General features: G+C 34.8%; 1 protein-coding gene across 1 annotated transcript; it reads left to right on the top strand.

Moving 5' to 3' along the window:
- LOC129264809 (molybdenum cofactor biosynthesis protein 1-like) lies at nt 1-25,254 on the top strand. Its single transcript, XM_054902754.2, has 11 exons — nt 1-232; nt 2,985-3,194; nt 6,691-6,820; nt 7,286-7,453; nt 8,715-8,879; nt 10,550-10,683; nt 17,191-17,343; nt 18,894-19,004; nt 19,482-19,602; nt 20,931-20,978; nt 21,483-25,254. Exons 2-11 carry the CDS (start codon nt 2,997-2,999, stop codon nt 22,187-22,189), a joined length of 1,935 nt encoding a protein of 644 aa, XP_054758729.2. The 5' UTR covers nt 1-232; nt 2,985-2,996; the 3' UTR covers nt 22,190-25,254.

The raw sequence follows: 25,254 nt of genomic DNA, 5'->3' as shown, positions 1-25,254 counted from the left end.
GGGGTAAATTGCTCGCTACGTTACACGATTGTGGTTTACCATACCCCCCTCTCGTCTGGTCTCTGATGTCGTATGGTATCGGTCGTACGTACTCAAGTTGCATTCCATGACCATGTTGAGCTGAGCTCGCTGAGCATGTGATTTAGCCAGAGTGATCCACAAAAGCTATCAATAGAGTGTAACTGCCGTGTAATGTTAGACAGCCAAAATAAAAAACAGGGTAGAACCACAGGTAAGTGTCTGTAGCGAAAATGACTTCTGAATTCTGTTGATCCACTTTTCTAACGTACCAGCGTACCGGTGGCGGTAGTGGTACCGCCTACCGGTATTAATACCGGTCTAACGTTATGGTCTAAAAGTAAAAATGGCTGCATTTTCTTGTCTAAAAAATTAGGCCTATCTAATCTTGAATTAATTAAAGTTGAACTTGATGAGTCAGTAGTCGGTAACATTATCTAACCAGTTGTGAGTGTCTTTTTGTTTGAATCATAAAACTACTACTAGTGTAGGCCCATACTCCCATACTATCAGTAGAGGCGCACGGCCAATATTGGAGACTGTCTCCAATGTGGGAGATTATCTCCAATATCAGAGACTTTTGTAAAGAATTTGGGTATCCAATTTCAGAGACAGTCTCCAGTTTTGGAGTCCAATTTCCTTTGTTTACATTTGCTGCAAAAGGATTACCTTGGCGGCAAATAAAAATGTGATAAGCAGATTCCTCAAGAAAAATTACCCCTTTTCACAGTCTACTTTAAATATTCACTGTCTACTTTTGTTTTGATAAGGATTTTTGTTGTCAATCACACACAAAACAAATGGGCTTCTGACCTCAGTGAGACAAAATATTGGGTGGAAAAATTCATGCTTTTGTTGGTGTTGTTTCTTTTGTCCTTTTGCAAAGCAAGTCTCCAATGTGGGAGATTGTCTCCCCTATTGGAGAGAGTCTCCCATATTGGCCGTGCGCCTCTACTGACTATAGAATCTTACTCTGACTTAGTCTTACTCTTAGTGGTGGGACTGGCTTGAAATTGAATTTGTGACTCCTCATTCCCTCAACAGTTCCTTGGGCTTGGCCATGTTGGCAGATGCACTAGGCCGAGGGACCTATGGCTATGCTCACACGTTTGCGAGGTTATTAGTATACTAACCATGAACCGCGTTTGGCAGTGGATTTCTATCTAGTGGGTCGCGCGTGCTGCCATCCCACTTCTGGTTTCCACAACACATGACTTCTATGGCTTGATTTTTCTGTACGCGGCGGCATGTAATGAACCCTTGAGTGGGCTATGCTGAACTGTAACATATGAAGATGGATATATAGTAGCCTAACCCAGGGAGCTCCGGCACGCTTTGCGGGCGGTAGCCCAGGAGTCATACGTGTAATACGAGGCAGACATATACTCTCCAAAATGGGGTACGGTAGATTGGGGTCGCAATAGCACTCCAAATAAAATGGAGAAAAATAAATTATGCACTTACCTCGATTATATGGATGAAGGTCTATCGTGACACAGAAATCTTGACATCGAGGCACAAACTGGACCCTCAAAAAAAGGAAAAGTTCTGTCTCGTTCGTTCTGTCAAAATTGAAAACAAAATGGCCGATACTGAGAACGAACGCGACAGAGGTAAAACTTTTCCTTTTTTGAGGGTCCAGTTTGTGCCTCGATGTCAGGATATCTGTGTCACGATAGACCTTCATCCATATAATCGAGGTAAGTGCATAATTTATTTTTCCCCTTTTTATTTGGAGTGCTATTGCGACCCCAATCTACCCCATTTTGGAGAGTATATGTCTGCCTCGTATTACACGGACGACTCCGGAGCTCCCTGGGTTAATATTAGCCAGGCCTAGATCTTGATGTTGAGGGGGGAGGGGGGGTACTCAAATTATATTTCTTATGCTTAACGTTAGCCTGATGACGAAATCCTAAATCGGTCTAAGGAACCGATTTCAGTGGTAAAATATTACAGGGTCGATTCTTAGGGTACTGGGCAGTGTTAAAAACGGGGTCTATGGAACAGGATCGCGGTACTAGATCTATATGGTGCGCGCTAGCACTAGCGCTGTGCATTATGTGGGTGCTAGCTCTCGTAACACAAACGTGATTGGCTGGTGACCTTAATTTACCCACTATAGTTTTGCAAAGCTTTAGAAAACAAGTCAAGCAGACAAAGGTAAGATCAGATGGAGGTTAAAATGCCATAAAATTGGTTTATAATAAGTTGAGACCTCAGCTTGCAAACTGGCGATTTCTTGATGCTTGTTGAGAAGTTCAAATTTTCTTGGAACGGACGCATAAGGTAACAAATTTGCCAATATTTTCACAAAAAATGCAGAATTTATTGTTACCAAACAGAGCAATATTTAAATGTCGACCTATGACGGGTAGTATCTAACTTTTCTTTGACCAGAAATAGATTATGATTCGGTCTTGTCCAGATATATGGTTACCGGTAAATCTAAGGTATACAAATATGTTGTTTCAATTTTAGGATTTAGTAGGTTGGTTGGTTGGTTGATAATGATTTTGGCAAATCTGTCAAATTGTAACTATTATTGCCTTCTTATATGATTATCAGAAATAGTTTTTTTTTTAAATCAAAATTTGCTTATTATTTTTATTAATACATGTATATGGAAAGAGCAACATAATGATAGCATTTTTTATTATCCACCAAGTCCGTCGAGATGCGATGCCCTGACAAACCCGCTCGTGTTTTATTACGAGGGCTTCTTAGGATTAAATTCTCCTATATCAAGTAGGGTGTACATAGAGGTACGTATATAATATATGAACGTGTGGCACATAACCATGTTACATTTAAATTGTCTTAGCTACTGCTGGTCCACTTTTCACGCTGTTGTTGAGTTTGAAAAAGAGCCTCCGACAATTGCTTCTGGAATCAGTAAAAAAAGTACTAGTTTGCGTTTTGCTTATGTTGTTGATAATGATTTTTCAATTTCTCATCACATACAGACTCGCAATAAAATGTTCTCAAATAGACCATGCAGTATACTGATCAGCAGGACCCCCTGTGTGGCATGCCATATATGGAAGGTGTCGGCTCTTGGGTTGCTTAACAACCACCTCCCACATCCCCAACCCCATTATCATCATCATCATCATATGGTAGTGCCTAAGAGATGCTTGCATAGAACGGCATCCGTGTTGTCCAGTAGCAAACAGGTGAGTACAGTACTTTATGTGAGATGAATCAAGGTCTATTCCCCCAGAGGGTGGATAATAAACAGAGTTTTGTTTTGTTTTTCATATTTCTGTATAGAAAAATATTCCAGTCATCTATTTGTTTAGATAGGAAAGGGGCCTCACTCCCACCCCAACCAAAAAGCCCTCAAAATTTGCTTTACACATGTACCAAATACCCGACTTTATAAGCAAAAATGGGATTAACATTTTAAAGTTAAAAAGGGAGGGAGTGAATGACTTATGTGTATGAGTGGGTGCAAAGAGGGAGCATTTGCCCTAATCTACCCCATTTTTTTAATTTATGCTAATCCAACATTGTGTAATAACATGTAAAATTGTCTGAAATTATTTTTCATGATTTTAACATCAAAAGAAAATAATGATTTTACATAATTTCTTCAGTACAAATTGTAGCCATCCACACTCCACAGCCTTTAAATGGCAATTACATGTATGTGTATATCATTCTCAGAATACATTAAACATGATTGAAATACATCTATTTTGAGTGATTTGGGATAAAATATCAGTCTCCTTCAAATGCACCCAAGGTGTTGTAGCAGCATTTCTACATAGTGAAACTAGTGTTGACTTTAATCAGGTGAGTACAAAGGTATATTGATTTAGTTGGCCTCAGTATCGGGTCATGGGGTCAAAATTAGAACAAGTGGGATGATAGGCTTTCCTTTTCTTACAAAATTCATGATAAAAAGTTCATAGCCAGTAAACATGCTTACTTCGAATTCAAGTTTATGTTGCATATTAGTATATTGTATTACTATTGATGAAATTTGATCTGGTAAATATTAGTTATTTATTAATGCATTGAACAATGTGTTACTTTTGTATATTTTGCAAACATTTATTTTTATTTTTTACAATTAGTATGGGATTTATTATTTTGGTAATTATAATGTAGACTTGTTCTTTCATTTCTTAAAATCTATTCTAGAAAGTTGCATTTTACTTTCATGTTTGTGGTACCTCTCAAGTTTTTGAAAATTACACATTTCATCTGAAATGGAGTCTTTTCTTTTTGTGTAAAGTGTGATTTGGACTAAATTGGAGTCTGAAATGTGAAGATGAAATTGAGAAGTGCATTAAACAGGATGAAGCTGGAAGTGATAAAAAGAAATATTCCCCAGTCAAAAATCTTATTGACAGAAAAGGGCATCGTTCTCTTTAGATCATGTGTGGAAGTTTGCTTTGTATGGATAGTGTAATAAACTATCCACAATTGTCTTTTTATATTTTTTATACATTAATGTAGGCTGATACTTAATTTTGTGTTAAACTGTTCTATGTTTTAACAGTGTGCTGTATTCTTAAGATGCATTTTGTCAAGCGACATAATATAATTCCATAACAAGGCTGTTTATTGTCATTTTGTTTAAATGTCCAATTAGTGCACCTTTTTGTGCATTAGGGATCATTCAGAATCACATTTTAGTGAAAGTAAAAGAAGATCACTAGTTCCGCATTTTAAACAAAGTGTGTATCAAAATGCTGATTCTGGCATCACAAAATTGGTAATACCGTTATGGGAAGCCCTACGATATGCTGTAAGTCTGCTCTTGACACTTTCATGGTTGCATTGTATAATTACAAACAATCAAGAAAGGACGAAAATAAGGAAAATAAAATAAAAATTTATTAAACGGAATATGTTTCGAGGTTCAGACCTCATCATCAGCCTAAAATCATAGAACAGAGTAACTGGTATTTATACATTTGGGATATCAAGGTAATTCCAAGAATGTAGGTACAGAATACATGTGAAACAGGGTAAATTTTAAAAGGAGTGAAAGAAAAAATTATTTCAGTGATAGGTCAGTTAGGTGGGTTTATTAAACTTATTTTCATCTTTAAGTTGATATCATGTCGTTCTTTTGGAAATCAAGAAAGGGCACTTCATTTTTTATTGGAATCTCTGACGTACATGTAGATGTAGTTGTTTGCACCTTTCCTTGACAGTCAACATGGACATTGACATTTGCACTACAAAACATGGTCAAGAATTACATCTTGAAAACAGAATTGCATGACCACGTTCTAATAAGCATTGTATAGACTAGGCAGGGAACACTTTTTTCTGTCATCGTCATATCACATGATTTGCATCGCAATTTGCTATTTATTTCTTATTAAATACGCTACACAAAACATTTGTTGGATGATTTTACATTGGACTGTCCATAATACAGCAAGAACGTGAGCTGCTATTAATCAAATTTCCAGGAGTAAAATTATTTACTGCTTTTTAATACAGGCAATTGCCATCAATTGTAGTTTGTAAAGGTACACTTGTTTATGGACATTAATCTAATGTCTTTGTGAATGCATGGATGGATGTGAATTATTGTATTCGTTGGATCTTGTCACAATACAATAACAAATGATTTTGGGTTGAATGGAAATTCACAACTAGTCATTACACAGCATGTACACTCTGAATTACAGTGATCTTGATTTCATTTTAATCTTAAAGATTTTATTTTTAATTCTCAAGATTTTAATTCAAAAATCTTTTGAGGTTGAAATCTAAATCCTGCGTTTGGCTTGTTACAACTGATATTTATTTTAATTTATTTTTAATTCAGAGTTTATGCATTGATTGATTTACTGAAAGATTTGAGTATTGGCAGTTCTCTGATCAAGTGTTGCCATCGTATTATTAGAATAACGAGATTCATATTAATTGATTTTTGTGTCTGCTTGTTTTCAATATTAGTGACTGGCCCACTCCCCTTTTCACCTTGAAGTAATCCTTGGCTGCATTCTATACATGATTTTATCGATTTCAATTTCCTATTACTGAACACTGGTTGGAAAACATAATGTTGGAGCATTTCAGCTGGCTCATGATTTCCAGATGAGCTGGCTTGAAATATGAAAACAAGTTTATTGATTTATTTAGACATTTGAAGAAAAGGGATCCTAGGGTCCTTTCGTACCGACTCAATTACAGAAAAGTTATTTTCTATAAAGGAATTCTACTCAGATCAGAAAATATCAGGTTCATGATGATGTGTTTTGGCAGTGTGGAAACAAATTTCTAATTATTATAACCCCCAAAGAAAATATAGCAATTAATCATACTTTTCAAAATTATAAAAATAATTTAACAGGAACTTCTCCAAGGTTACAGGGATTTGTTTGCAGTGTGATATCAAGTAAAAAAAAATATGTGGGACTGTAGTTGGGCTATTAGGTTTGCTTTTAAAGCTCCACTTAAATGACACAGTCAGTATTCATTGATTATGTTGAACAAAATAAGATAAAGATTTGAAAAAGAAATAATACTACATACCTGTACATACATGTACATCTATGAGGAAACTCAATCAAGTGATGTTCAGATCTTCAGTAGCCATAGGAAGTTAGGTCCTCATTTATTACACTGCTGATTACTTGTAAATTGTAATGTAGTTAAATATTATGTCAATAACAAGAATCTCTATATTATTTATTTCAGGTGTCTTCAGCGAAAGTGAAATTCTTTCAAGATGATACATTACTCCCCTTTTCAGCTTTTTTAACGGATCCTTTTCAAAGACATCATAATTACCTTAGAATTTCATTAACGGAAAGATGCAATTTAAGATGTAAGTTTAATCTCTAACCAACCTAACATACATGAACATGTATTTCAGATACATGCACATGTTATGTTTAGTGATATTTTGATGATTCATGTTTTCTTGTTATTTATTAAAGTTTGGTTAAGTCATTATATTTCATTAGCATCTTGATAATAATCATTATTGAATAAAAGTTTTCGACTTTATTAGGTATAGACTATAAATGTACATTGAATATGAGGCATATTAAGAAATCATTCTTTAAATTTTTACCTTAAAGTGTATGCGTGGCTGCACACACAAAAAATTGATTTTTCATTTAATAATATGACTGCTGTTTCAATTTGAACATATCTACAATCAAAGCAAATATTTCTACTCTTGATATTAATGATATTCATTGAAAGCTGTATTTTAGCATAGATCGGGCTATTTTGTGATTCTGTAGAAATAGTCAAACTAAATTATTGGTATTTTACCATTTTATAGGTCAGTACTGCATGCCTGAGGAAGGGGTCACCCTCTCGCCTAAAGAGAGACTTTTATCAACAGATGAAATCTTACATCTAGCTAAATTGTTTGTTAGTGAAGGAGTGGATAAAATCAGATTAACGGGAGGCGAACCATTAGTCAGAAAGGACATTGTAGATATCATAGGTAAGTTCTATATTGGGTTGAGTATGATTATTGAATGACAGTTGTATAATTTGTTAACATGCAATCCCTTGAGGCGCGATAGCTCAGTTCGGTAGAGCAGGGGTTTCCGGGTTCAAGTGACCCGGGGTCGATTCCCACTTATTGCGCTAGTGCCCTTTGGTAAGGCATTTATCCTCAATACCAGGTTCGTCACAGAGGACCTTAGGCCGCCGGTCCTCTGGTTGCTTGCTTACAAGCATTAATGCTTTCTTTGGCAATGGGGTAAAAAAAAAATCACCACCACCGATCAAGAGGCTTAGGACTCAGAAGTCAGAACTCTGTCTGACAATTCCTTGTATTTTGGTGTTTTATTCATAGACCTCTGATAGAATAATGAAGCAAATAACTGGTACTTTAGTTTGTGATGTTTTCATATTGTATGCACGTTTATTGCATGTTCTTATACCTCCAAATTCTGTACATGAACATTCGTTCTGACATTTTTGGCAAGACACCATAGTATGGTTTAGACATTGAATGACCGACAGTGACACACTTTGCTCCTTTTTTTCTGAAAATTTCATTTTTGCCCATGTTCTGTAAATTTCATTTTTTGCCACTTACTCCCATCTGCCTCTGTATAGCAGTTAAAACTTGGTTTGTTGATGGTCACTGTACTGAAACTGCCTGATTGGTTGTATTATTTGAACCATGCAGAGATCAGGAGATTAATAGTTGTTCATTATTCTTTGGTATTTCACTGGCAGTTCAAGTCTATTATATTCCCCAAGCAATTTTGAAGCACAGAGTGTGTGTGTGTGTATTTGAGTTTTGTCAGACGTGTATCAATCAGATGTGATTATTTACGTCTGGGACCGACCTTTAACGTCACCATCCGAAAGACGTGACCAGGGCTCGAACCTCGAACCTCTGCATCAATTTGTAACTTCCCCGCATAGTTTGGATTACAGGCGCACGCCACAACGCCCAGAGGAATGTGTGTTGGTGTAAATGTATGTGACACAAAATATTAAAAAAACGGTTATTAAACTCATTTGTAATTTGATGCATAAAACTTAATAATCCAATACTTAAATTGTACATTACCACAATGTCAATTTTCCCATAACAAATTATGGCTTCCCTCAGTTTTATGTTTCCCTCACAGTATTCTCTTGTTAGATACATCAACATCAATGCAAGAATCAATGTCAGTATGCTAACATTTGGTGCATATGACATTTAACATCAATAGACATTCACTTTGTCATCTTTTATTCAGAGGGCCTGAGGGAGTTGAAGGGTCTTAAACAAATTGCCATGACAACTAATGGAGTCACCTTAGCCAAACGACTACCACATCTCAAGAAAGCTGGTTTAGATCTGATCAATATTAGCATAGATACCTTAGTACCACAGAAGTTTGAATTTATATCAAGGAGAAAAGGTGAGAGAAAGACTTTCTGGACTTTGATATTTAAAAAGTTGATTCTTGTGTTTTTTGATATGAAGAAATAGCAAGATTGAAATATATTTTTTGTTATTTTTGTGAACTTAGAAAATTTCTTTTTTTAATGACAAATTGCATACTTTGTTTGTTCAGATCATTCCTTTACCGTTTGATATATGTTTAAAGAGTTACCGAAATGTCATTTTGACTGAAGAGTTGTAAGGGAGTGTTTTACCACCCTTCCCCTTCTTTCCTTTGATGCATCCGGGGTTGGTACAATGAAAATGTGTTTTGTTCAAACATGTTTTAAATTGATAACAATTTTTTGAAACATAAAATAAAGACACTTTTTGTATCACTTTTTGTATCAAACCCTGCATGCATCCTAATCTTTAGTTGGCCTACTTGTCATGTGTGTTACCCAGCCAATGTATACATGTATCTAGTGCATTTGATTTTTTTAATGATTTAGCAATTTGCAATTGATCAAAAATGGACACACAAGTTATGACTGACCATTGTTTGAAAAGCTTTCCAAATATCCTGATGAAAGAAGAGCTACATGAGGGAAGATTTCAATTTGCAAAGTACATCTTCCTCCCACTCGTTATTCATATTTATCATTTCAATAAACTTCCCTCTTTGCAATCATAAAGAGATGAGTTGATATGAGTAAGATTAAATTTCATTTGACATGATGTAATGAAACATTGATTTCTTCTTGACAAACCCATCTGCAATATCTTAAAGGTCAATTGTGCTTATATACCATGTAGAAAGCATTAGTTAAAGGGACAGGTAGTATGGTCCCCTTAATTTGATCTAGACAATTGTGTAGGTCTGTGTGGTGATAAACAGGTACAGAATGGTAGAATTTTATTTGAAAACCTTGTTTTTTCTTATTTTTTTTCTTTGGTTTTTGTTGTTCTGAACTTTAATGGTTATTGTCAGTTGGTCAATGTGACAAAAATTGTATTTTGCATTTTTGTTTTAATTTTCTCTATTTATTTAAATCTTAATATTACTATTATTTTGTTATTATTTATTTATTCGTTCATCTTCTATCTATATTTTCATTTATTATTTTATAAATTCATTTTATTTATCATTAACTTATTTTCATTTTTTTATTGTATTTTTAAAATTCATTTTCTGTGTGGCTTTTTTCATATATTTACTTTGTGAAGTCTTTATCGATTCTTGAGGTAAAGAAAACCCCACATAAAGAGTATCAAATCAAATCCACTTTGAAGTAGTATTGAATTCAAAACTCAGATTGATTTCCATTTTATGAAAGTGAAAAAGTCATTATAAGTGGGCCAAACAGACAAATCAAGATATATTAGGATAACTTTCAAATGTTTGCATGTATTATAATTTGGTTTGATTCATGTTGTATTCTGGCTGGGCAATTCCATAAAATATGTATGTCCGACCCCCTATATGTGGGACCTTCATGAAATTTTCTGTCTCTGATTTCTTGTTCTTTAGACAGTCTGTAATGCTCTCAAATGACCATGACTTGGTCAGTTTATGAAGTGAAGTAAATCTTGAGAAAATGGGGGTCGGACGTACAAAAAGGTTGATTATTTTATGGAATTGCCCGGCTGTGAATGTTATTGATTATTAGAAAAGGTTATAGATGATATGCTTTTGGTTATTCTTAGGATGGCATCATGTGATGAGAGGAATAGAGGCTGCCTTAGAGCATGGATACGACCCAGTCAAGGTCAACTGTGTTGTGATGAGAGGACTCAATGAAGATGAACTATGTGACTTTGTTGCTCTCACCGAGGAAAAGGTAAGCAGTGCCATTAGGTCGTATCTACCTTGTCCACTCTATTGTCACTAGGCCTATATAAATCAGCTAATGTATGTCAAATTGTGTTATTTGCGATCAGGGCCCTGTTGCAATTTATTACCATTGATTGAATAGCAAAGTTACCATTACGGTTACTTTGCTATTCAATAGTAATTTACCCTGGTAACAGGGCTCATCTGCCAATCAAAATCAATGATTCAATGAAGGTTACCATTGGATGGTAAAAGTTACTATAATAGTAACTTTTATGCAGCTATCCCCATGAGAACAAACTTGAAATTTACCTGAAATGAAAATTGATTAGAGTGTTGTTTTATAGGTTCCATCTTGAAGTTATTAAAATCTTTTATTTTTGGCAAAATAGCACACTATTTGGCAAAGCCAGCTCATTTTCAGGTAAAAACACACTTAGGTTTTGGTGCAGGATGATTTATGATACCAAACCATTCCAAATTTCTTGAACATGAATCACAAAGTGTAATAGCTAAATGCCACATTATTCCAGGCAAGAATTGCCCCACTCAGGCTTATTGAAACAGTGTGTCTTGTATTATCAAGCTTTCTGTAGGAGGGCCATTGGTGTCAATTTCTTGAAAATGTGGAAACTTTAGCTGATGAAGAAACAGTTTTTGTTACAGACTATATATTTTCAATGTCATTGTCAGAGGCCATTCACAACATTTCAAGGATACCATTAGGTTCATTGCAAGTAGGTCATGTCACAGACTATGTTCATACACTCTTAGAGCTGGCCTCTGTCTGACAGCCACACCTGCTATGGTTCAATGTCAAGGGTATTAAAGCTCCAGTCAGCTGAAGTTCTCTTACATTTATGTAATCATGAAACAATTCCTGATGGGTTACTTTATACATGTATGCCAAAGTTTACCAAGAGTTATTATTTTATTGTTCCTTTATAAGATTTTTCTATTTTGAATAGACTATTTGTTTTATCTTAGACTCAAATTTAGCTCATTTTGAATGATTGGGTAGCTGAAATATGCCGTATATTAAAGAAAGAGATTAAAGTAGTTCTAGAAAGATTTTCAGAACTGCTTTTGAGCCTTAATGTTAATATGTTATTCTTTAATTCATGCATTTTCTGTGTGTAGCTTGCTTTATCAGTGTACATAATATGTACACCGATAAAGCAAGCTACACACAGAAAATGCATGAATCTTTAAAAAAGCTTGAACAATATTAAGACTTTCTATATTATATAAAGTCCTAATATTGTTTAAGCCTTTTTAAAGATTTAGACTGGATTTTAGCCAATTTATTTTGGTGTGTTTTTCCAAACCCCTGACCTTTTACTACAATATCAAGATTGCTTCCCTTTTCCAATAACGATAGACTCAACTGTATATTTTGTGCATGCATAGAAAATGGTTAATGTATAACATTGGATGTGATGCTTGCATTTCATTCCCATAGGCTGGTTTCTTTATCTACATTTGGATGTAACCTAATGTACTTCCTGACTGCTAAATTGTAGAATATGAAATCCACTTTGGAATCGTTATCCTCAAATTGCCATCAGGAGAACCTTTAAATTGAATAATTTTCTGATGAATTGAGAAGTCATTATGTGTGCTTTGTGACTCTTTTGATTTATTGGTTAAAAGCAACATTGATTATTGTAGAATTATAGGGATCAAAAGTCAGTTTTGAGGTAGACTTTGTGATAGACTTTATAATGATGGATCATTGAAAAGGCTTTTGAATTTAATTAATGTTTTCTAGTTCATATACTTGGTTTTATATTTCTGTTACGGGTTCAAGGTAATGATATCTATGTTAGCAGTTATTTATTTTGTTCTCATATTAGTTAAATGTTCTATATATCTTCTGAGCAAATAAAGAGTTTCCTTCCCTTGACATGCAGTCTTGGTAAACAATGAAAACTTGTTTATGTGTTTGCCTTTGTGAGAAACATCACACTGCCTCAAGTCCATGTAAAAAAATAAAAAAATAGTGTGCATTGATGGTCGTAAATATGCTCTGAAATTTTGCTGACTGAGAAAAAAAAGTTTCATTATTGTTATCTTTTCATGGGGAATTAACTTTTCTCCTTATAAATTTGTACAATGAATGCAAAGAGATACAGAGAGCACTGTTCTGCCTTCTTTGTCAGATAAAAACATGTAAATTTGTAAACTGTTCTTTCATGCATGCATTTGTACTTTTCCCAGACATATGAAATCCCTCTTCCTCTCCCCAACTTTTTTTTTTTTGGGGGGGGGGGGCAGGGTGGGTTACTACCCAATTTTATAAATGAAAATGAATGAAAGCAAAATATAAAGGTCTTTTTTGTAAAATTATTAAATTCACATGTGAGTGTACATGTATGACTTCTGCAAATGGTTGCTTGCATTTAAATTCTATTGACATTTAATATAAAGCTAAGGTGTATTGATGTCGAAACGGAATGAATTTACAATGTCAAATCAAGATCCTACTTTATTTTGCAGAATTGAAAAATGAAATACTTGTGATTTTTAAATGGCATTGATCAACTTACAAATATATGTATAGGCCCTATGTAGGTCCTATGTATTTGAATGAGAAGCTGTCGAAACTTTAAAGGATGATGAATATGCGCATACAATAATTCATGTCACCCCAAATTATAATCTCCTTATCTTGCAATAATGCATGGATTGCTGCAGGCTACATGCACATATTATATCATAGCCATAGCACTACATACTGCATCTTGCCAGGATAGCCTACATTTGTACTAGGCCATGCTAAAGGTCTCATTTGTACAGTGCAATGTGACCTCTAGCATTCCAATGAGTTAGAACCCCTGGGAGGGCGTCTGCACACAACACTCCTTCAACTATCATACCCTTTTCACACTAGAAAAATTAGTATACCGATATATGCTGTGTGGTGTACATAATTTTGAAAAAAGTTTAGTGATAATTTGTCCCCAGGGGGTGGGGGGAGGTACTCAAGTTATAACATGATACCTATGTGCCGTGCCTAAGTCGGGGGCGGGGGCTATGGAACTAAATTTTTTGTCTTAAAGCGGGGGTCTCCGGAACAGCTCTTGGATCAATGATTGCTAAGTAGCTGAGGAGTCCATGATAGGCGCGCATTATTAAAAAATTGGAACAAGAAATAACAGATTTAAGGGTCTCCGGAATGGGAAAAAATAGGAATCTCTATGGCTTTCTTTATTGGTGATGCTCAGGAACAGAAATTTAGGATGAAAATGGGGGTCTCAACCGCAGCACATAGGTATCATACATTTTTATACTAAATGCCCTTCACCCCAGCAATTCGACGTGTAGGCCTATGTACCAACTTTCGTGATATTCAGCAAAATTCTCAAATCGTTTGTAAATTTATGATTTTTGCCTACAATAGCCTAATTTATTCTACATGTAGCAATAGCCATTCAAATTAAGGATCTTGTGATAGGCATATGTACATAAATTTACAATTGCAATTAATTTTACCTTTAAGGAAATAGACTCATAGTTTGATAGGCTGCATTAAGTAATGAATTTTATCATATGTTGCATGGTTCATAATTGTAATTTTTACTTTGTGTGAATAGTGAATAAAGAAGAAAAGTTTAGTCATTTTTAAAGAGGGTGTTTCACACATCATGCATTTAAGCAGCACATAGATTCTATCTAGCCATATTTTTTTTTAATGCCATGATGCATTTATGATGATGGCTCAATGCTACATTGTATACAGTGGATTTGAATAGTGTGGACAGGTCTATCTTAGGCCATCTAGGGCAGTCTTCTGTCATTCTACTTGGTATAGTGTATGTAAACATAGGAAGTTTCACATGATTGGAGTGAGTGCTCTTCCTTGAGCAGAGATCCACTATCGGGAATTAGGGACTGTCTCTGATATTATGAAAGAGATCAGTGTTGTGACCGATCTCACATGTGTGCACATTTTATAGTGCATTTGTGTCTTCGTGTTCGACGCATGATTATTTCAGGCTTGTAATTTTATTGCATGATATTTCCCATATCAAATTGTAAAGGAAAGCTCAAGATGTTGATAACGTGCTTTGAATAGTAAATCTTGTAAAAATTAAATTCAAATAATTAATGATTGGCAAAACTCGACATAAAGGTACATTGTAGTCCTTAGAACTTTATTATCATATGTAACGCAAATGGGTCAAAGGTAGTATGTGCGGTAACCTCCCACTTCCCTGGTTCTAAATATATAATGTCCAATTCACACTGTCAATATCAGTGTTTACAAATGGATATGAGCACCCAAAGCTCTTGGTTTTTTTTCTTAGCCAACATATATATATAATTTCATTTGAGTACTGAATGTTTTAGCAGTCATCTGTTATGAGTTAATTGTCAGTTTGGCAACCATGGATTTAACCTTCAATAAAACATGGAATTTTAGAATTTCTAAAATACTGGTACTGAATTTTATATGTTCTCAAATAAATCTTACTACTTGTACGTGTACATGTAGCCTGTTAAAGGTCAAGTCCACCCTAGAAAAATGTTGATTTGCATAAATAGAGAAAAATCAAACTAGCATAACAGTAACACTGAAAATTTCATCAAACTTGGATGTAAAATAAGAAAGTTATGACATTTTAAAATTTTGCTTATTTTTTACAAAACAGTCAATATGCACAACTCAGTGACATGCAACTGAGACAGAGGATGATGTCCCTCACTCACTATTTCTTTTGTTTTTTATTGTTTAAATTATACAATATTCATTTTTTTTGCAGATTTGACAATAAGGACCAACTTGACTGAACCATATACCGGAAGTATTAAACAATGCTTATTCCACATGTTCAGGGAGGAATTAATTGTTGTTTCACTTGACAATGAGGAGAAAATTAGAATATTTCATATAAATAAAATACAAAAGAAATAGTGAGCAGATTATCCATCAGTCTCCTCATTTGCATACCGATCAGGATGTGCATGTAACTGTATTGTGAAAAAAAGCGAAACTTTAAAGTGTAATAACTTTCTTATTTTACATCCGATTTTGATGAAATTTTCAGTGTTGTACCTGTTTGATTTTTCTCTTTTTATTAAAAGCAACTTTTTGTTGGGGTGGACTTGTCCTTTAAATCATACGTATATAGCCTACTGTGTACATGTACATGTACAAATTGAAAATAATAGGCCTGCATTGTAACATTATTACCCGGATCAGACATCTGAGCTAGTAATTTACAAAACCGTATTGACCAAGATTTTCTGAATATCAGGAATGGATAGGTACATTGTTTGTATTTTGCTTGGTCCCTATGCGCCTATTGACGATGCAAAATATACCTTTGTATTTTCTCTGGTCTCACATTCGGGCATTTGAGGATGCGTAGAAAGAGATACGCTTCATAATGATTCCCACAGCAACAATATACGTCATAATAAAGACAGCACTGGGCACTGGATATGCGTCCCTAGGGACGCACTCTTATACCGTAATTACAAGTACATCATAATGGTAAAGTGCAGAGCCTGTCCCCTGATATAAACATGACACAGTAGAAACATATTCTTGAAAGAAATATCTAAATTTTCATGATTTTGCTTTAGATATATGATTTGGATGATAATAAAAATATTGACTGGCTTTTCTTTCGGGGAACACAAAATATATTGCCCTTAAAAGAACCATATTTCCCTCGACTCTGGCCAATACGACTCTGGCCAATATGATTCTTTTGTGGGCAATATATTTGATGTTCCCTCAAGTACGACAATACACCAGACGGTGGACTGTACTGTTTCCAGAAGAAGAAGAAGAAGGCCAGTCAATATCATATAATTATTTTCTAATATTTTATGAACTTTTAAAATGACCCATTAAAGATACACACATGTGTGTTGTTACAGGAAAGCATCATTAGTGGGTTAGAAGCATTTGTTCATTTCCTTATTAATTTCTTACATGACAATAAGGCCTCATCTTAACTGGTACATGGCTGAATTCATAATAAAACTTGTGTCTTGCTGTGCTGTCCCATGCACAGAACCTCAATGTTGAACAATGTTTAATACATACTCTTCAACAACTGTGTGAAATGCTTCTATATATAACATCATTAACAAGTTGACCGACTGTTGACAATCTTAATGATTTTGCTACATGTATGTAAATGTGCAATTATGTCATTTATTACTTACTTTTCAATACCTATAGAAATTAATTCAAACTTGCTTGTTGGGCTCACCAGAATGTTTTGTCAGATGTCTTTTTATCTTTAATAGAAGAGTATTCTTTCTTACATGGAAAATGGAATTCTCTGTTTAGACTGTGCTTTCTACATGTAATTTAGGCAACATTTGAATTTCTACATTTAAATAGTGTAATTCCTCTCTTTATTTCTTCCCTTCTCTCTAAACACTGTTCTTTTGTAATCTGTCTTTCCTTTCATCCTGTTCTCCCTTCATCCCTTCCTTTCCTCCATCCCTCCCTTTCTCCATTCCCCTCTTTCTTTCACCTTCTTATATGCAGGCATTAGACATCCGTTTTATAGAGTACATGCCATTTGATGGTAATCGATGGAATGACAAGAAACTCTTCACCAAAGATGAGATGGTTCAGACTATTAGAGAGAGGTGGTCTGACTTTGGTCCAATAGATAATCTTCCTAATGATACATCAGTTGTAAGTATAAAACATGAAGGCAATACCCTATATTCACAAAGGTGTGTTGTCAATACTGATCATCACTAACTTAATAAAAAAAGCATTCTCCAGTTGGGAACTTCAAAAGAAAGATGACCAAAGGTGTTATCATGGTTTATGTGAATGCATGAAAATTGTTTCCATTTTCATATTCATGTTTACCCAATTGCTCATTTTGGCATAAAAGAAGAACCTATATTCAAAAATACAATACCCTTTCCAAGTCACCAAAATGTTGCATAAGCAAGTGTTAGTGGAAGTCTATATCTTGCAACTTGATAAATTGCAACTTTAAATGGCAAAACGTATGCATCATTTTCTATTTTTCTATGTAGGTTTTATGTAGGTTATGTAGGTTTTCATGATAGAAATTTGATGCATATTTTATTTCATCTGACTGAATTTATATAAAAAATAGTGTTAAGCAGCAGGGAACACTTAATACTAAATCTAAATCATGGTTAAAATCGGTGCAGTTTGGCTTCATTTAAGAGGTCCCCAGAAAACTTCTGTTTTGTTTAGAAGATTTAGGGGAAGCAAAGGTAATCACCAACAAAAATCAGTGGGGATGGGCTCAGTAGTGTATTCTCATGTCGTCCAGGAGCACCCCCCCCCCTTCCTGATGCTGGATGGCTGTCCAGTAGAAGTGGTTTAACTTATATCCATTTTTTCAATTGTCTGAAAATGTGTCTGGGAATTTAAAGTGCACTTTTTGTGTGATTAAATCAATTCTCGCTACCCCAAATAGGAACAAAATCTCATAATGCGCGAGACGAGATAATTTTCACTCCGTCGGGTCGTAATCACCACTTCCGGTTCAGAGTCATGCTCGCGCGAGGTTCGCGATACTTAGTTTTCCACCATGCTGAAATCGATGCCAATCAGCGTAATATATATGTACAGATTATAATACTTTGTATTTAATTTGGTCAGTTTTGATTCCATTTGAAATATAAATAAAAAATATATTTCACGTGAAAATAATTTTTATTCATGTTTTTATTTGGTTATAAAAAATAAAACAAAAAATTAATATCTTGAAATTTTGCATTTAGCGACCGGCCTGACATCAGGTTGTATTCGACAAGACGCTAAATATATACACTACAGCATTCATTCCGTTCAATTTTTCGTCGACCACAAAATGGATAAAAAATCAGTTTCGGAACTTTAAAAAATCTTAACTGACAGAGGAATACCGTGCAATGGAAAGCGTCGGGCAGAATTTGTGACTTTAGCAGAAAAGGCCGTTAAACTGTATCGTGAAAGAGAGGGTTGTGATCATGAACTTTCAAGCAAAAGCGATGTTGTGTTGTGGATGACGGCACTGTTGATCTGAATGGCAAAACAGTGCATTGGACTTCCAAACAGGAAGTTGTAATACCGAAAAGCTATCCCATAATGCAATGCGCGTTACAGGGATTTTTCCCGGATTTCGGCGAAATTGCTATTTGGGGTAGCGAGAATTAGACATAAAGTATAATTTAGAGTAACAGATGAATTGAGTTGTGATATTTTGTATTTTGCAGGCATACAGAGTACCAGGTTTTGTAGGTCAGGTTGGGATCATAGCTTCCATGTCTAAACCATTCTGTGGTTCATGTAACAGACTCAGACTGACAGCGGATGGTAATTTGAAGGTGAGATCTTAAGGGGTTATTCTTGAAAACATTGCACATGTGAGGAAATGAGCAAGGATAGATAGGAAGACCAGATAACATAATCAACACAGAATGTAATGTTCATCTGGGTCAATTTTGGATCATTCATATTTTCCCTTTGTAAACCATTCTATTGTTCATGCAATTGCTGGATCTGTTCCAGTGGTATTTTGGGCGTGTAATTCTTACTAATCCCTTTGATGATATGTGTAATTTGTATGCTATTGCTTGTAGAGTTCTATTAATGATATGATGCAATTTGGCACCCCGAGTGGTCTGGCCATTAAAAGTTGTTATATATTTTAAAACTCAATTGACTTGCATTGTATCGGTGAAAGCCCTTGACATGGTTTCGTGAAGCACCTTGTCTGTGATTCCCTGAGATAAATTCACATTTGCCCAATAAGATGCAAGTATTTCAGTAGTTTTTAACAAATGATTTTCTTCCATGAACAGGTGTGTCTGTTTGGTAATGCTGAGGTATCGCTTCGAGATGCTTTAAGAGAAGGCAAATCAGATGAGGAGTTGTTACAAGTCATTGGAGCAGCAGTTGGAAAGAAGAAAAAGCAACATGCAGGTAACTTTAACTAGAATGGGTCATATCCTCATACTAAAAATCTTGCTTTAAAAAAAGAAATTCTGTAAGTCAAATGATGGGAGAAGGACCCACTTGTAGAGCAGTAGAGCAATTATTTTTTTATTATTATTAATAAATGATGAATATTTGTTTGGCCCATTAATACATACAGGTATATTGTCTATTGGAGGAGACTCTTTTGCAGTTTCATTGTATCCTGAATGCTAATCATTTACATCAAAGAATCAGATTAGAAAGACAACACTGCTGAAAAAATTATGATGTAAATGCCAGTTGTAATCATTTCAAAATGAGTTTAAGCAGTATCCAATATAATTGCCACCAAAATGACTCTTATGTACAGTTTATGCCAGAAGTTTACATACACCCAGGAAATTCAAAGAAAAGTTGACACTTACCAAACATATAACTTCTCTATCTTATAAAATATTTGTGCTATCATGACGAATTTGATATCAAACGAATAAGTATTTCATGCCCATTCATCACATTGTTTTGTCATCAGGAGCTTAAAATTATTTAGGTGTAATTTTTCCCAAAATATCTTCATATTTTAGACAAATTCAAAACAAAAACTTTAAACATTTCATATTTGTGCTAGTTCTCAACACAAACATTTCAGATTACGTTTTTAAATAAATGGTGACTTATCATCATGATAGAAAATGTAGTATAAATGATAGATTTGACATTTGTTCATTTCTATGAAACGATGTTTGAAAATATAATAAACAGTAGAATACATTTGGCACGAATATTGCTTTTTTTTCTTCAAAGAAAATTCCACCTGAAATATACTATAATCCCAACAGCATCCCAATCATGTGAAAGCGCTTAATACGCTCTTTCATTTGATTCAAATTTGTCATGGTAGTATTTATATTTCTGAAGATGTAGTAAATTTTATGATGTTTGGCAAGCAATCAAATTTCACTGAATTCTGTGGGTGTATGTAAACTTTTGGCCTCAGCTGTATAAAATACCAAATGATCCTGGTAGAGAATGCAGAATTGCTGAAAAATTATCAGAATAAACATGGCATTCCTGCCACTTGGCAGGCCTTTTTCGAGCAGTAATGGAACACGGTCACACTTGTCCTTTTCTGGGTGGGTGATCATATGAATGCTCAAGTTTCATCATAGATTTCATGATTTTACAAATTTAGGTCTATGTAAACATACCAGATCTAGATCCACAATGGTATGCTGACAGTTAATATTGATTTTAAAAGCTTTCTGAAGAAATCATTGTTTTCTGTGTCTACTTGAGCTTCAAGTTATCTTTCCCATTTTTTGTGCATTTTTCAGGAATGTTCAAGATAGCCAAGATGCAGAACAGGCCAATGATTCTGATCGGTGGGTGACAACTTTTCCACACCTATCTCAAATATGATCTAGGTAGGATGAGAGTTATCCTTCCATATCTTTGACTTTCTATCCATTTATAATCACTCTAAATAAGATTCAAGCACTACACTTTATAGAGACTTTTGACACCATTCCAAGACAATTATCACCCTGTGAAAGTAGGGCTATAAAAAGAGGAGTTTTTCAGTTAAATCCTACTCACAGATGGTGAGTGGATTCTCAGTATCACGATGCATGCATATACATTTATGTTTTGCTTTTTTCATGAAAATCCTGCAAGTTTTTAATAACATTTGTCCTTTTGCCAAAAGAAGACTATGTTAACACCTCAAAAAAACCCATGTCATCCTTTAAAATTCTGCAGTTCTTTTCAATTCCAATTGATGGACAAAGTGATGATTAATATAGATATATTACCAATGACACTTTGCCATGTTATTAAAGTTTGCATTCTAATGGCTTTATTTGTTGATGTTTATTCTTTTATTACAGATTCATCTCCTATGGAGATTAGAATGTTGGGTACTTTTCATCACAGGAATCCTGACAGCGTGTATTCTTCAATTAATGTAGCAAATCAGCATGTGCTTCCAGTATCAATCTTATTCAATCATGGTGTCCATTCGTACAAAACCTATCATAGTTCAAGAGCCTGGATCCATTCCTCAACAAAGTCCTGTAAGATTGACGACTCAAGCTGCAAAGACGGGTCTGGGTCCGATTTGAGGCTGACCCACGTTGACTGCTCCGGACAAGCAGAAATGGTGGACGTGAGTGGGAAGGAGACGACGGTGCGGGAGGCGGTGGCATCAGGTAAGGTTCAGCTTGGACAGGAGGCTTTCTACCTTGTCCAGGAGAACAAGATGGCCAAGGGTGATGTCTTACGGGTTGCACAGCTTGCTGGCATCATGGCAGCCAAGCAGACTAGCGCCCTCATCCCACTCTGTCATAACATCCCCATACAGAAGGTGGATGTTGACCTTCACCTGGATGAGGAATCTTTCAGCGTACTCATCAGGTCAAAGGTCAAATGCATAGGTCGAACTGGAGTCGAGATGGAGGCATTGACTGCGGTCTCTGTAGCAGCTCTGACCATCTATGACATGTGCAAGGCAGTCACTCATGACATGGTCATTGCAGAAGTCAGACTGGAACAGAAAACTGGGGGACAGCGGGGTGATTTTTATAGAGAAAATTAATTAGTTATGGATATCCACACCCAATTTTTTGTCTTGCCTGCATAGCAGTGTGAGACCATAAGCCCGCTTTTCCAACGGCGGCGGCGGCGTCAACCTCAACATTAAAATCTTAACTAAGGTTAAGATTTTGAAATGTCACCATAACTTAAAAAAGTATATGGACCTTGTCCATAAGAGTAATCAGGTATCACTGAACGCCCCGTGCGAGTTTCAGGTCATATCACCAAGGTCAAAAGTCATTAGAGTCAATGAACTTAGATTATGTTGGGGGAATCAAAACAAATTCTTAACCTCGGTTAATTTTTTTGAAATGTCTAAACTTTGAAAGTATATGGATCTAGATCATGAAACTTGAACAAGAGTAATCAAGTATCGATGAACATCCTGCATGAGTTTCAGGTCACATGACCAAGGTCAAAGGTCATTTAAGGTCAATGAACTTTGGCCATATTTGAGTATTTGTTGAATTGCCATCATAACTTTGAAAGTTTATGGATATAGTTATTGAAATGTGGATATAGGGGTAATCAGGTATCACTGATGATCTTGCATAAGTCTTGGGTCACATGATCAAGTTAAAATGTCATTTAGAGTCAATGAACATAGTATTCTATTATCATATGAATGGTGTTTTTTGTGAATAATTTTTTATAGTCGTTTTCAAAGTCACCACTGCTGCTATATTGAAATTGCATAATGCAGGCGAGACTGCTGAAGGCGTTCCACTTGTTATTACCATGAAGAGGTGATATTTATGAGCTTTTTTCTATAGGTACTACTTTGGTGCTTTTGTTTCTTGTCTAAGGTCTAGTACATCAATTATTCAACAGTTTTGTATAATAGTGTCGTTCAGGTACTTGTGCACCTCAATTACTGCCAATGTTTGTTTGACTTTATGGTTGTGTTCCGTCTCCTTTGCCTATCAATTATACCTGTACTAGTTCCAAGAAGCCAAAGTATTTATCTTAGAAGTGCATTGTAAAGATTATTATATTGTATATCTTTAGTTAGTATTATATTATTAGTATTATACTTTTCTATCATGACATTTGTTTGGGTGATCAACGGGATGTGTCAGACCATCTCTTAACCATTTTATTTGTGATGCCTTGATTTCATGACAACATCTCCCTCATGTAATTACTAGTCAGGATTTGTTGTCATAAGAGCAAAGTTGAGGGAGGGGCGAACCCAGCCAACCCTGTTCAATGGGGACTATGACAAATTTCAAACTTAGACTACTCACTGACTAATGAGCCACATCATTGTCTCAAAAAATATCTCATGAGGTCAACATTTTTAAAACGGTTAAAAATAGATATAATCACATGAATGTTATAAAGCCAATAGATTTTTATCACACTTGCTTTTTTTTTTTTGGGGGGGGGGTTAAAACCAGTTATGCACACCTAACATTGTCCCTGCTCCATACCAGTACAGGAATTATTGAATTTGTGAATCATTCTGTTTAACTCAAAACTATATAACTTGTGATATATTTAAAAATATGTGGTGTACTATATTGTGTTTTTATTGCATGACCCTTTCTCATGAACGGTGATGAGTATGATATCTTGCTTTTATGGCTTTCCTTCCCTGGTTTTATATCAGTGTGATGCAATTATATTTTCTGAAACATCTGCAATTCCTATTTTTTTATAAGTTGGTAAGAGTTGTATCATGTAACTGTAATCTGAAACTTTTTTTAAAGAAGTTTCAATGCTGATATTAAAGGTCAAAGAAAGTAGTTGCCGTAAACAATTATTTCATGGGAAAGTCTTTTAATTTACATCAAGGTTAATTGTCACTATATTATCATATATTTAGATCTGGTACATTTATGTAAACTTATCTTTGAGAAATCATTAAATCTTTGCTAAAAAACAATTCTGATGATCACTTACATAGAAAAGCATATGTGGGACAGTGTATTAATATTGCTTGAAAAAATACCCGACATTTGATGGAATTCTATGCTTATTTTGCTAATTTCTCAGCAACTACGCATTTCTTCCAGAGCCATTTGGCATTTGCTTTTTTATTTATGCATACAAACACTTGGGTGGTCATTTTATTGGATTCTGTTCAAACTCATTTTTCAATCATTACCACAATTATCTTTAAAATTAGCATGCAGTATCATACATAAATGTATCACACCTTCCTTCACTGGTATGGAAATGTGATTGAGTATTGTCTGAAACATCAGTAATTCTTATTTTTTATTTCAACAATGTGTTCATTGTTGGTTGGTACTATAGCGTAATTGGGAAACCTATCATTTATGCATTGAAGCTTAATGTTCAGATTTCTCAGTGCCATCCTCATATTCATGCATAGCTATCAATTGTAGTGCCATTCATTTGAAATACATGAATTATGTAAATTGACATCAGTCAAGTAATTGTTGTTCCTATCTATACACAGAGTATTCACTTCTTTTTTTACCTTTTTGCAAGTTTTATTATAGTTTTATAGTTTTATTATTGGAATGGTAAATATACACAATTTTCTTGATTCTGTGCAATATTACACAACATAATGAGGTAATTTTATGATTTCTTTACTATTTTTTTCAAATGTAAGGAGGTTGCGGAAATTGAATTTAATATGCCACTTATATGTGCATTATATCCATGTATGATGCCCCTTACTTGAATGAGAAATGGAAATTTATTTTCACAAGATATAGGAGAGATGATGAAATATCATAAAAGAAGAAGCTAAATAGTCACACCAAAGAGGCAGTACAACAGGCAGACAGAGGTGATATGTCCGTCCTATGAGTAATTGATCCCAATGTGTGTCGTTCTAGTGCCTTTCAATCATATATACTGCTACTACTGCTACCTGGCTTGCAATGTTCTTTATTGTGACAATCATATTTTGAATAGCCATTGAGACTGTAGAGTGAATATTGCAAACCTTTATACATTAATTTTATGAAATTTTTCATTCATATGTAATCTACAGTATTATCAGTCTTATATTATGAAAGGCATGGGCTAACGTTACAAAGGTCTTATTAAAAAAAAAAAAGAATTGGGGGCCATTTCATAAAGCTG

The sequence above is a fragment of the Lytechinus pictus genome, chromosome 7, assembly GCF_037042905.1.
Source record: "Lytechinus pictus isolate F3 Inbred chromosome 7, Lp3.0, whole genome shotgun sequence".
Lineage (NCBI taxonomy): Eukaryota > Metazoa > Echinodermata > Echinoidea > Temnopleuroida > Toxopneustidae > Lytechinus > Lytechinus pictus.
The sequence above is the reverse complement of the archived record's forward strand: the minus strand, read 5'-3'. Positions and strand labels throughout refer to the sequence as shown.